The 14,582-nt window shown below is 40.5% G+C and overlaps 1 protein-coding gene across 1 annotated transcript in view; it reads right to left on the bottom strand.

The window, feature by feature from the left end:
* The window catches only part of doc2g (double C2-like domains, gamma), a 40,732-nt gene extending 37,424 nt beyond the window's left edge, over positions 1 to 3,308 (bottom strand). Inside the window, exons 1-3 of the mRNA XM_014996556.2 lie at positions 2,908 to 3,308; positions 1,703 to 1,782; positions 1,123 to 1,197 (exon numbers count right to left, since the gene is read on the bottom strand). Of these exons, the coding sequence (XP_014852042.1) occupies positions 1,123 to 1,197; positions 1,703 to 1,782; positions 2,908 to 3,295 (543 nt within the window). The 5' untranslated portion in view covers positions 3,296 to 3,308. The remainder of the gene's footprint in view (positions 1 to 1,122; positions 1,198 to 1,702; positions 1,783 to 2,907) is intronic.
* Positions 3,309 to 14,582: the final 11,274 nt, after the last annotated feature.

Below are 14,582 nucleotides of genomic sequence, written 5' to 3'. Positions count from 1 at the left end.
TCCTTTTTGTGCCAATAAGGAAACCAATATTTATTTTTTTATTTTTTATTTTTTCCGAGTGTAATTAAGTTAAACTGTATCAAATTTGTGTTATAAGTTATGGAGCTGTTCATTAAAATGGTAAAATATCACCTATAACTTATTTTAATGTAATAATCTGTTATCTTCTGAGAACACCTATTAGACCTTATTTACATTCATTTTGGTTCTGTTTTACATTTGGGGCAGTTAAAGCTCATACATGATGACTAATTACGAATCCTTATTAAACCAAAATAAGATTAAGCAATTATCTATTTCTGACAGAAAACCATAAAAGAATTATAGAAAACTGCTAAAAGTTTTCGAATTAGTATGAAATGTCTCACTGGCTGATCTGCATTGGTGCATGATTGATGATTTATCCAATTAAATTCCAACTCCGTTTCATACCTAATAATGTCAGGTAAAAATCAACTGTAACGAGATGAAATGACCACCACTCTCTTAGCCTCTGCTTTAAGTTACAGCCGAGTGAACGTGTTGTATTCTTTAATCACAAGGATACGAGATTTGTTCTGTCATTTTGGAGTGAATTTCTGTAAAACTACTCCTCTGAGGATTTAATTTCTTTCCCAATAAGCTCACTTTACAAAACCTCACTTCCAAAACTTACAGTAATTCTGTAAGGTGCAAACGTGATCCGTGAACAAGTTTTGTAATTTGCGCATTTTATTTCTACGGTTGACCGATCCTCATTATCATTTGCTGTTTATTGCTGACATTTAAAGGACAAGTCAGTCTGCAATGATTATCTGTTAATTAGATAATTGCATTTGCATTTGTGAAACGAAAACCAGGTGAGCAAAACAAACAGAAGTGTGATTATTTAACATGACTGTAATAACTGACTGAAAGAGCTCAGGGTTTTTAATTACACCAGCCCTTCTATTTGATGTCTTTAATTATTCATTGCTAAAACAATAACAAAAAGCTAATTTACAGTTGGATTGTTGATTGCAAATGATTCAGTATAAATGAACTGTTTTGCTTCGGATGTGACTCTGAGCACGGGTGTACTGGATGGCCCAGTTTGGAATCATGTCACATTAATTGCTGTTAAGGTAAGGTTGGAGCAGTGACCTTGCTGGCTCCTGGGAGAAGATGGAGCTTGACGTATGGATCTGCCAGCCCGTTGGAGTCCATTGCTTTCAGACCCTGTGGACACAGGCATACACAGACACATGCACATGTAAGATCAAAGGTGACATCACTGTGCCCCTAAAGACTCCTCACACAAGTGACAGGGTCAGCATAAGACGGCAAATACGGCCGACCACTTCGAATGGACTCGTTCCTCCTTTTGCCTCCGGGCTCTTTCTTACTCCGCTTGTGTTTTCCACTCGCCTTGAAGGAACTCTCCAGTCAAGATTTACATAATTAACATCATGTGACAGCATGAAGTATGTAGCTTGTGGACGGCTCGTGTCCTTGTGTCTCTGCATGAGCAACCTAGCCACATTACCCAACCTTTCCCTGTTGTGTCGGGCTGACGAGCTGACGCCGCGTGTGGTGGAAACGTTTCCTCATAAAGCCTGCGAGACAGCGGCGTGACGTCTCGCTCAAATGCAAAAGAGCTGTTTTTCAACGGGCTTTCAAGGATGATTACGCACACGCTCCGACGATCTGTTTATATGAAGAGCGTATTGAACACCGAGCGTACCTTTGCCTTGTGAATGGTGCAGTGGAGGCAGTTGTTCTCTTGATCAAAGAGCAGGCTGAACTCCAGCGTTCCCAGGTACGCTGGAAAACACAACAAAAACACTCCAATTACTGTCAGTCGGAAGCGCAGACACGGTCAGTCGCGCAGAAGAAAACTCGAAAAGCTCTGAGTCATGTTTGCAGCAGATGGCTTCTTAAAAACATAACACTGCCTTATATGAATTGATCTGTCTTGTCTGATTACTGTTTGTGAGTGAGCAGAAACTAGAGTCCCTCCTCTGCAACCTTTTGTAATAAATCATTGTCACATAAAGAGTGCAGAAAAAAGTGCCTCACTCCACAAAAAACTCCATGTTTACGTTCAAAAGAAAGACGCACAAATTGAAGTAGAGCAAACAGGAGCACGTTCAGTCCACTGCTGAAAAAAGTTGCCCTGTTTTAACTTTCAGATGAAAGAGTTTTAAACATTCAGCACAAGTTTTATCCTCGGAGGCTGTAGTATTGTTGTAATTCCTGATTTGATCCTTCATTTTTAAGAACTGTTTTGTTTAGGATGTACGTTTGCCACATATCCCTCTGTGATCGGCTAATCAACACTTCATGACAATTCCTCCCCAAAAAGGAAACACTGCTGAGAGAGGAACCTTTATCCCAGGTACCAGATCCATCATGAGATTAGTTTCTAATGAATGTTTTTGTTTGTAATCTTATACTTTGTTCAGTCTTTTTTTTTTTTTTTGTAAAGTTCTCACAAGATTTTTGGGATTTCAAAATTGCACTTGAGCACCACTTTTCTTAAAAAAAAACTTTTATTCAGCCTTCCTTTCATCCAATTTGGTTCTAAATCCAGGGCAGGTTAGGCTCCTGATGGACCAATAAATGCTTGATAAGTTAGATCTTCAGTCAGTTGCAGTAACTCTCTGAGCATTTTTTCTCTGTATTCTGCTGTTGTGAGGTATAATTTGAGATTTTTTGTACTGTTAAATTTGTTTTGCTAAGAGGAAGTCATGGTAGATCAATAATCTACCATGACTTTTGTTTCTAGTACTAGATCTCAATAATTTTATCATGTTCAGTTGAAATCTAATTATGTTTGACTGATGTTAAGTGAATTGTAATCGTGAAATTTACAGAAACATTCCTGTTTTCTGAAGAATTCATCCACTGATTGATTAGCAGACTGATTTTGAGATGATGACAACTCACTGTCATCGTCATCCGAGTCGAACACCTCCTCCCTGTCTCCGTCGTTCTCCCCTCTCCTCTCTCCATCCTTGAACCCTCCACCCGTCTCCCCGTTGAATGTCTCCTCCTTCAGGATCTTCTTCTCCCTGGGCGGCGGTGGAGTGCAGGGGTAGTCGTGAAAACGGGGAAAGAAGTCTGAGATCTGTGGGATGGGGAGGATGGGCCCCGGGCACACATTGATGGCAAAATGCTCCTGCATAGAGATCTTGACGGGCGAGGGGGGAGGAGGAGCTGCCGAGTGGGGCGTAGACGAGGGGGAGGTGGCGGACGAGGAAGGGCTGGGCGTGGAGGCGGGGGGGATAGCCAGGTGGGAGGTGGAGGGTGGTGGCGGGGGCTTTGAGAGACTCATCTGGACTGTCAAGCGGGACTAAAAATGAAGATCAGGAGGAGAGGAAATGAACGATGTGGGGGAAAAAACAAAACAAAGAATGACGACGTAGCCAGATCAAAACGTTCCTGTGAATTCACAGCTTTCTGTCGGTTTTTACAGCTGTAGCAACTCATCTGTAGAGCAATATGCTGAAATTCACACTCATATCAAGCATCTTGGAGAGGAAAGAAAAAAAAAACTCTAAATATGCATCTGTTTTCATTCTCAGATTCAATCTCAAAAGCCAAAATAGAATACGCCAGAACCTTTGGCACTTCAAGTGTGACTCACACATGGTGTCAGCACACCAAGTCTGGGCGCTGAGTGAATATTCAAATGTATTGCTGTGAAGTACGAACGAATGATGTCACGTGTGCCTCTGCACTTCACTTTAATCCCTCTCCCATCGCTCTCTTTTACTCATCTCCTTCTCATCTGCAAATAAAAAAACCACCCAGAGCAGTATTTACATAATACAATTTAAGACCAGTCTTTTACAGATTTATCACTAAATGGAGCACCAGAACAGTAACAGGACTGTACCGTCATTATACCAAATGCTGTCTCCTCCTATTTTCCTCGCAATGATTCAACAGGCACTTTATGAACCACCGGAGTCATTTACTGTAACAGTGACTACGTCAACACCTCTAAGAGGTGGGCGGTCTGTCATTCTTTTAATATGGTGCATGTGTCCATCACGTCACTGCTCATTAGCGACAGCGCGGGACCGATGATGCTTAGCGCTTTTGGAGTTCATTTTGGATTTCTTACATTTATCTTCTTTTTATTTATCATCCTGGAGGTTTTTATGGGTTTGTTTGCACTCAAATAAAAGGCCTTATTTGAAACTTTATTCTTCATATTACACAAGAAGCTAATTGGTAAAAGATTATTTAATATGAATTGAAAGAGTGGGAAAAATTGCTGTCTAAGTAATTCCTGCAAACATCAGATGTCCTTGGATGTCATTTCTGTGTTGGCCATGCTTTTTTTTTTTTTACAGTACTGAAAAGTTTTTAAACCCCTGCTTTAAGTCCATAGCTAAAAATCAATGTTTAAACAGGACATTAATATTTGACAGACCAGTCGTGTTTCTCCTCTAAATGAAGCCAATAAGGGTCTGTATGGTGGCACAGCAGGTAGCACTACTGGCTGCCAGCAAGAAGGTTTTGAGTTCAAATCCTGACCATGGGTCTTCCTGCATGTTCTCCCTGTGCATGTTTGGGTTCTCAATGGCTGCTCCTGCCTCCTCCCTCTGTTCTATGACTGATGGGCTGTCAGTTCAAACACTGCCTGTCTCAGTCGTCCTGCCTGCTGATGGTGGTCGGTGGCGCCGTCGTATAGCAGCCCTGCTTATGTAAATCTGAACCCTGAGAGTGATGGGAACTTTGAACGATGAAGCCAGCTGGATACTCTCAACGTCTGGGTTACCAAGTCTCACCAAGCAGGACAATTCCTTTCACTTTCCTTTTAGACAAATATCATCTTGAGCATAGATTGGAAGTTTAAGGGAAGCAGATTCAGGTCAAACTTGCACAGATGTGAAAGAAAATTGGTCCACTGTTGTTAAGGACTCCAGCACAGAAAGCTGTTGCGGGCGTTCATTAAGCAGGCCTCAATGTTTCAAAAGATCTAGATGCCACTGGGTTCATACTGCCCGATAACACCATTGTTTTTTTTTGTTTGTTTTATCTATCCCTTCCATTGTTGTTACAATAAATTGAAGCTTTTGTGTATCTATTTGTTATTCTCTGTAGTTAAGCATTTTCATGAATTACAGAGATAAATGGTTGAACTTATTTATCTCAAAGAGTTTGATTTATTGAACATATTGAAACACTTTTTCTCAAGGTGTTTCAAAGGGTCTTAATCACTTCTCTGCATTTACACATTTCTATCAAATCAAAGGTCAGTCTCTTGATCAAGGCACTTTAAAATGTGGCTGCGGAAAGTTGGATTTAACTCACAACTGTCTGACTCTCTGATGCCAAGGGTTAAAAGTCATAATAACAAGAAAGAGAGAACATATCAGAGATTTATTTATTTATGTCTTCAGAAATGAGCGTACCCTTCCTCTGTATTTGGTAGCAATACTTTTAAAACTGTACGGCACAAATCAAACATTTTGGGTCTCCTCCCACAAGCTTCTCACTAGTTTGCTGGAGTTGTGGCTCAGCCCTCCTGACAGAATTGGCGTAAATGGGTCAGGTTTGTTTGCCGTCTCATTCTCACATGAGCACCAAACATGGTCCCTTTCAGCATCTGGACATTTTTTTTTTTCCAAAAGAATGAACCAGACTTATGCAGCTCCATAATTCTCTACCTACATCCTGGTTGATTTCATCTGACTTTGGCAAAAATAGTTAAGAAATAGAAACTTCTGATACTGAAGACATCGAGGAATGCATCTCTGACATATTCTTTCTTTCATTAATGTGTAATTTAGCAAATAGAAAAACGTTTGGTAATTCTGACCTAAAACAAGAGACGTTTGGTCTGATTTAACTTCAGACAGTGAGGAAAAGAGGTGCGTGCATTTTTCTTTTCACATTCCACTGTATATGGTCCTTGTTTGGGCCACTTGATTCCATGAAACATAATAAATTGGGACTCCTGGTTAAAATAACATAAATCTAAACAACCAACTGCTAACAGATACTATTTATTGGAGAAGCATAACCACATTTTCTTACAGTAGCCTTTGAGTAGGACAGAGGATTCCTGAGATCATTTGCCGCCGAAGCAGATACAAACGTCATTCTGGTGGGAAGGATTTGACTTGTGATTGACTCATGAAATGGCTGCAGGAATGGCCAAAGCTACTGAGGTACTCAATGGCAAATGGATGAGATTCAGTCCACACTGTTATCCCATAAATATATATAGAGATATTTTTTTTATTTCCACTTTGGGAAGCTTTTTTAAGACCTTAGCTTTTGTCACCAAAAAACTCAGTTGGCATGTAGGAGGTGTAAAGACAACAGAAAATCTCAGATTTGTGAAAAATATTTGTGTTGCTCATAACTTATACATCTTTATGTGGGCATCTTTTCACTTTTAATCCACATTTGCATGCTATTTGGATGGAAAGTAATGCCATCTTTTTGTCTTATAGTGATTAGTGGGTATGGCTCATTATTAGAACTGTATCTTGGCAATGAAAACACACATCATGTTAAAAACTTCTTCCAGTTCTTTGGCTGAAGAAGTGCTGATGACACATAACTACAGAATGCATGGTATTTTCCTAAACCATGCCTTCTTAGCAAAAACTGCCATTTCAAAGACTCACTAAAATTGATGTATCTTTAGCCTGAAAAATACAATTATTATTATTGTTATTACAACATTTAGTCGTCTCCCATGTAAATTCTTATATCTGTGGTATCAGCATGGAGTTTCCATCCATATTACAAAAGTGTAATTGCATAAGTTCAGACAGAAAGGTTTGGACTCACATCTACAGTTTGTTGCTGAAAGTGCAACAAAATTTTTCTCCCTCACGTTCCTTCACTCTTCCCTCAGTTTGTCAAAAACCTCCCCTGCGCGTGTTTCTATTAACTGAGATCATCTCTAGATACACACCACCGTACAGACACAAGTGAAAACTCTACCAGCATGCCCCACCTTTTTGACTATGCTGAGCAACACTTCTGTTGCACGAGCGCACGTGTGAAGACTCGTCAAAGACAAGGACCCCAGAGTGTCTGCTCACATCTGCACCATTCATTCATTCATTCATTCATTGTTATGTAACAACACCAGGACCCGCCACTTGGTACATCTGTACGTCTGCATGCCGTTTAGCAAACTTCTTCAGATCCGTTCTTTCCATTTAGAGACATGCAGACATGTGTACTCACACTTCCAGACACGCTCGCACCCACTCAAGGAGACAGCCGTCCACCTACCCAGGGACAGTCTTCATCTGTGCCAGTGCTCCATCTTGCCTGCTTTCACATCCTCTGTCTCTCACACTCTGTGGAGCATGCAGACCAGCTCTGAGTCAATATACCCTTCCGTACGCTCTCTCTCTCTCTCTCCCGCTCTCTCTTTTCTCCCTCCCCGTCTCTGTTCATCGTTCTCTCTCCTCCCTCTTTTCCTTCCCCTGTGGTTTTGACGTATCTGGTTGAAATCCTCATCAGTGGCTTTCAGGCTGTGCATACGACTTGGCCACTCACTTTCTCAGCAGCAAAGACATTTGCAAGAGCAAGAGATGTGGAGGGTGGGCTGGGTAGCAGTGGGGAGTTGAAAAGGCTGGGACATGCAAAGTGGGTGGACGGGAAGGTGAGCAGGGGTGGTAAGGTGGGGTGAGGGGGGCACTGGATTTGTGTGGATGAGGTGTGTGTGTGTGAGGCAGGTGTACCAAAAAGAGATGAGGAGGGAAAAACAGCATTTTTGCAGACAGAAATCCAGAGCGACACCAGCCTGAGACAAAAAACACAGAGATAGACAGACGTGTGCCATACTGGGGGAGGAGAGTGGATAGGAGAACACTGAGCACACACAAAAGGAAATATTGCTCCAGGATAAAACGAAACATGAAAAACACAAAGTGAAGGACAGAAAGGGGAAATTAAATCCGTCATGTTGACTGAGCTGGAAAAAGAAAAAGAAAAAAGAAAAAAAAATAAACACTGCCAGCTATTAAATTACGCAGGCTGCTTTGTGTTGGCTGTTACTACGGCCAATATCAGATGAGTATATTTGTCTGTTTGTGTGCACTTGTGTCCAACTGTAGCAGCTTTCATCGTAGCAAGTGCCACCTGCCGCACTGATGAAATGAATCAGAGATGTTGGAATTAGACGATTTAGAAAGTGTCAAAGAGGAAAAACACAGCAATTGTTACAGCTTATAGCTCATTCTGGCAGGGCTTTTAAGGTAAGGAATGAGGTTTAGTAAGTTTTCACATCGGTGTACCAATCAAAAGTTGGTAAATTGAGAAGTTTGCAGAATATCATGGTCATCTTAATAGGTGTATTTAATTTATTTATTGAAATACTGGTATAGAAATGTTGGAAAATCCCTGCCCTAATCAACGTTCTGTGATGTTCCTGACCCAAAAGTAGGTTGGTGGGTTCACCAGAAAAATATTTAAGAAACACCAATCAGAGCTGTAATCAGAGGAACAAATGAGTGTGTTACAGTTAATAATAGCAAGCCCAGTCAATTATATTAATAGCTTTCCAGTAGAGATGGTGGGGAGGTGAGGCAGTTTAGGGGGGCTCTATTGCTCCATTGCGTAAACACATGCATTTACTTTGAGCTTCTCATTACCACTTCATAACCTCATCAATACTGTGTTAACAGACCATTACACAATTACATTCAGTTGCAAAGCGAATGTGAGAGCTTAAATGGCTTGGAAAGAGATAGATGGACTCTCAGTCTACCAACCTCCAACCATCCATCTAGAAGAAGGTGCTTTAGACTTGAATTACAGACACTGAATGATTGGAAATGCAGGCAGAAGTAGTTGCAGAGCACACCTTGCTTCTGCTCACATGAGTGAAATCAGAGTCAGATCAGGGGATCATTTCATATGTCACATATGCTTACCTGTGCTCAGCTAACACCAGCTGCTCTCAGACAGCTGCAAATCCATGATTAAAAAAAAATCATAGATTTTGTCTGCTTACCACAAATTAATGGTAAGCAGACAAGCTTACCATTTGGTGACATACATGTCTTTGTATGTCACCACAGACATACAAAAGTCTGTGCCAGGACAGGTTTCACATGATGTTTTCAGTATTATTATTTTTCTTTCAAATTATAAGTTTCTTATGTACTGCTGAGGGGCTCATTAACTTTAGAAGAAAATAAAATTACATATCCATGCTGGTATCTTGACAGAAGCATATTCGGCTTATTTATTCATAACCACAGGCAGGGGTTTCCATTTTGAATTGTTTTGTGGACTTAAGATCACACATACAGAATAAAGTAATTTTTAAATGAGATCTAGTTACCATCTGTGCAAGACAGTTATGCTGCACATATGTTGTGTAAACAAGAGAAAAGGAATTTCAGTTTTCAATTCATATAGGAATCAACGCTCCTAACTGCTTGATTAAAGTTGTAGATGAGAACTACTTGAAAAATCTATTCAAACATCCTAGCAAACATTGTGTGTTGCATTGAACGGAATAGATAATATATAACATACAAAAATTCAATTTTTTTTTTTAACTATTGAGATGATAAAGGTTATTTTTTGTCAAAACATCAAAACATTTTGAGGTTGCAGCAAAACCTCACAGAAAAGTCCCTGCATGTCGACATGACGTCATCTGTCAATGGGCTCTTTGCACCTAAGGCGTTGACGTCACATCTCCAGGAGCTAATGCGGCTCACTTTTTTCCGCTTTGAGTTACCATGACTGGTAGAAAAGACTAATTCGTATTTCAGATGCAAAAAAACAATAGTATTAACATTGTTGTCTTCCTAATATAATGGGCTTTTAAGTTTTCGTTAATTTCCAAGCGATCCTTAATTAAGAAGATGGCTTGTAAATATCTGTCGCTACCAGCTAACGCCGCACAGCAAAGTTTGCAGCCTTCACTTCACTCCGGATCAGCCTAAAACTACCGGGGATACGGATGGTAAATAAAGGAGCCTCCCTGAGTTATTTCCATGGAATCACTTCTATATTCAGCCTGAAAGAGTTTATGGGAACGAGAGAGCAGACCAGAGCCAGACAGCCGAGCAACTGATCCGCCTGTACATACTGCTGTAAACACCGTCCTATCTGAGCTCTTCACAAGAAACATGCAAAGGTAATAAAACGAAATAACATGGAGACATTAAGGGACACAGTCATATTTTCTAAAAGCAGCAACTTTGAACCTGAACAGCTGAACCAGATCTCTGACACCAGAGCTGCGCTACTGTTAAGCTATGAGGCTTGTTGAGCTTTGTCAGGCTTCGGAAGTAAAAAGCCCGAACCGGAACCTCCCCGTTAGTCTGTGACACTAACAACAATAAACACACATAATATACTTGAAAATAAGATAAATACATTAGAATGTTTAGATACTTAAATAGCACATTTTACAAGAACAATGTCCGAGAATATTGCCTACTAGCATAAGCTAACGTTAATGTTAGCCACAAAGTTTAAGTAAAACTCACCTTCGTGTCAGTGAATGTATAACGAGGCGAACATCTTAAAACCTTTCTCCAGCTGACTTGTTGGGGCTTCGGATCGATGTACAAACCTTGGCCAAGCCCTGCAAGCATCTAGTGTAAATGATATTTGTATTGGATCGGAAACAATCGAGCCGCTTTACCCCGAACGCGGAAGCTGAGGTGCAAAGAGCCCATTATTCCAGTGGGTTTGTCAGCAACTGACCAATCGACGGTCGCAATTTGTCCCGAAGTACACGCCCCTTACCTGGAGGAGCTGAACCGGGGTTCGTCATTGCTAACGCGCTACGGTCAAAAAGATGTTGAGAAAAACAACAGGAGGTCATGGTCCAACAATTTCAGGGGAACATGCAGTCCCGACAGGCGTTACCCAGACCTCGTAGAGGACGGAATACAATTTATTGCAGGTCCCAAACTCAAACGGAGTCTGGAATAATGCAAGAGAAGGACCAAGGCCTGCAGCCGACCTCATGTCCAGTTGAATGAAACTGATTAACGGCAACTATCAAGTACGAAGGTAGTAACTATAAGCAAATCATTTTTTGTCGTAAGGACACTGTATCATAGTCAAATCAAAGCTCAATAAGTGAACTTGATTTTATGTGTGTTAATTCCACAGGTAGCTCTATGGAAGCATGCAAATGTGCTTCAGTAACTGCAGTATTTACATTTAAGTACCTTTTTATGCTAATGTTTATTTTTAAGCATTTTCCTAAAGGCTGCTTTTCACAAGACGTATTATTGAAGTCATTACTCACCCACTTTTGCTTCCGACAGCTTTCACACTCAAGTCCAACTCGACTTTGTTCCCCGTCATTCTTCCTCTGCGAAAGTCTTTGGTTATGACGCTAATTTATCTGTTGTTTCCCGCAAATAACCTTACAGACTTGATGTAGGACTCGTAGGAGAATTTATTTTACCTGTTGTCTTTGCCTTAGTGTTGCCAGGTATACAGTTAGCAGCACCTTATAAAATGTTGACTTGTGGCAATTGGACATAGTATGTCTTATTTTAAGGAAATCTCCTAAGGAAATCTTCAAGTAAGTTTACATTTTTGTACCTATTTTGCTGCAAATCGACATAGTTCTGAACTTTGATTCTGACATTACCATATTCTGTTTTATTTTCAAAGGCCTAATCTCAGCAGTCGTTTTTACCATGTAATAAAAATAAATGAGCAAGATCAATACAAAACAGCAACTTTAGATACAGTAAATAAAATTTTTAATCACATTTAGATTTTGCATCTACAAAAAAAAACCCCACAAAAAACATGTTCTGCGTGCATTTTTGTTCTGTTTTAAATAAATCAATTCACTGGGCTGCTCATGTTTGTGGGGACATTAAAGAATAACTTGAACATATCCAAACCGGTCAGTATTCGTCACATCTTCTGATGCTGAAACTGCACCAATCTGCTTCCAGCGTTGACTCTGGTTGTAGCTCAGTGATGCCCCACAAATTAATGGTAAGCAGACAAGCACACTGCAGGCGTCCCTGAAAACCATCCTGTAGGAAGGGAGCAAGAGATGCTTCAGTAGAAAAATCTGTGCTGTGCTCCGAGATGATCTGATTCAGTACATCTGTTTACAGTTGCTTAACTCAGTGTTGTTATTATTATACAGAATAATAATAATTCTCAGCTCGTTCCTGTTAGAACTGCAGTCCAAAAAGACACATTTTAGGAGTATATTCCATGTGACTCAGAAAATGGCCAAATAAAATAAGACGTTTCCAACCATGAAGATACTACAGAAAATCAGTTTGTTCAGCCACTTATTCAGCTGTTCAGTCAGCTCACTTTTTGTGACTCACACATTGGTCATGTATCCAGACAACAGCATTAAAATCCTTTTAATCACTCCCAGTCGATCTTTAAAAAAAGTATATTTGCAATATCCTGTCTGTAATGCTCATTGCTTATTTATTTATGTATTTATTTACTATTATTTTTTTATTTATTTTTAGCAGAAACTCTGTATGATGCTGTGTTTCCAGTTGGCCTGTTTTTGTCCCTGCTATACTGAGTTTTTTGCTCCCTCTGTTTTTTAGTCACATTTTTTCCTTTCCATGTATCTTTTCACTCCATAACCTGTTTAACTAGTATCAAAATCTTACTCTCAACAGCAAACTGCTAGCTGTAAGATAAGACTCCTAAAAATTGGAGACAACTTGCCTTCTGCAAGTAAAATAGTTCACATGAAATGATCTAAACCAGGGGTGCCCTAGTCCAGTCCTCGAGAGCTACCATCCTGCAACTTTCAGATGAATCCCTGCTCCAACACACCTGAATCAAATGACTGGCTCGTTACCAGGCCTCTTTAGAGCTGATCCCGGTCTGTTAGAGTGAGGATACTTCTAAAAGTTACAGGATGGTAGCTCTCGAGGACTGGACTTGGGCACCCTTGATCTAAACAGATATCTTAATATCCGTGCCTGATTGTGAAATCTACCCATTCATTCCACTAAATCCCTCCAGCATTCAAAAACAGTGAAGTTAAAAAAAGTAATCACCAAACTTTTCTCTCCCAGAAAGCTCTGCGCCAGCACTCGGCGTTGTGTGAATGAGTGGGAGCGCTGTCGTGTCCACAGATCCACAATGGAGCTGGTGCAGGTAATACTTCCCATTCAACAAGCTCTGGCTGAGTCACATTGTTCTCTATCCACAGTGTCATGGATTTATCTGGGTTGCTGTGTCCAGGCCTGTTCTCAGGAAGAAACCTAATCAACTGGGTTTGAAGAATGAAGTCTGGGCATTGGCACTGCGGCATCGATCTTTCTCAGGAGCAAACATTAGGAAGCCTCTCAAATGGATGTCTCAACAGTGGGAGATTGTCTTTAAGCTGCCAAAAGCGAACAGTAAATGCAATCGTCAGAAAAGTCAGAAGAAGAAGTGGCATTCAGCTAAAATCCCGATACGTCAAGTGAATAATTTTAATTCATCCCTCAGCCTTAATGCCATTTATAATTCGAGACGCCACATAATTTATGGGCGTAACATAAATAATAAACATCCACAGTGAGCGAGGAAGAGAGGTGTGAGAAGGACGGCGAGCCTGTGAGAAATGTGTGGAGGAGTATTCATCCAGTCCCTGCATGGCGAGATAATCTCCTCCCATTACTGGAGCACAAAGCATTGCAGGTTTTCCATTAAGTGTACAGCTTCTGCCTCTCCTGCCTCTCAGCCAGCTATTAACTTGGAGATTAGGTAAACCTCTATTTACATAGCGTAGAACCGGCTTATGCTCAATTATTTTGACGCGCAGGACCGACCAGGACAAAGAAATTATACATATCTGCGAAAAAGATCAAAGGAGTTGCTCACAGTTTCCCACAACTGCCGTCGGAAATGAATGCCGACGTTTCTTTGGCTCTTGAGTTATTCATCAGCTCCTTTTATAGACTGCAGAGCTGTGCGAGTTGGTGCAGCAACCTCTATCTGAGAGCAGAATTAAAATCAGTTTTTGATAAGAATTCGCAACACTTGACCTCCATGAGTCCTGCGCCGACCAAAAAGTTAACTTGGCTGGGTTTCTACGCAGAATATAGAAGTCAGTAGGTTTGACACTTCATCATGTGAGCTGCGATTATTCCCTGTTGCTATCATTACTCTCAACAACCACGGAAAGAGTTTCATCACTCAGCAGTCGGAGAAATGTTGTCCACATGGGGTAAATAAGCACGACTTCATGACTGCATGTAACTTTGCATTGGTTCTGCTTCACCATCGACAGCATCCATCGTGGGTGGAGAGTCATTAGAAACAAACTCTCACTCAAACAAGTTGAACGCCTCACAGTTAAAATGCAGCTTGATTTTTTTTTCTTTTTAAAGTCTGCCTGTATGTCAAAAGCCGCTTCTGCCAGTTCACCTTCACTTCTTGATAGTCATGTTGCTATCAAGTTAGAAAAAATTTTCACATTCATTTTAAGAAAGTAAAATGCAAGTGGTTGAGTCTTATCTGTTGGGGGGAAAAAAATGGCGCTTCAGCAGGGAAACCCAAAAAAGATTTTTCTTATTCCTGCCACGTCTTCAGCAATGTTGGTTGACTGAATTCATAAATTTAAACCTTACCACAAAAAATTTAAGATCTCCTGTATCTGACTTTTATTA

This window comes from Poecilia mexicana, unplaced genomic scaffold (genome assembly GCF_051168715.1).
Source record: "Poecilia mexicana isolate PSO_F unplaced genomic scaffold, ASM5116871v1 scaffold_1, whole genome shotgun sequence".
NCBI lineage: Eukaryota > Metazoa > Chordata > Actinopteri > Cyprinodontiformes > Poeciliidae > Poecilia > Poecilia mexicana.
Note: the sequence above shows the minus strand (reverse complement) of the source record. Positions and strands in the feature narration are given on the sequence as shown.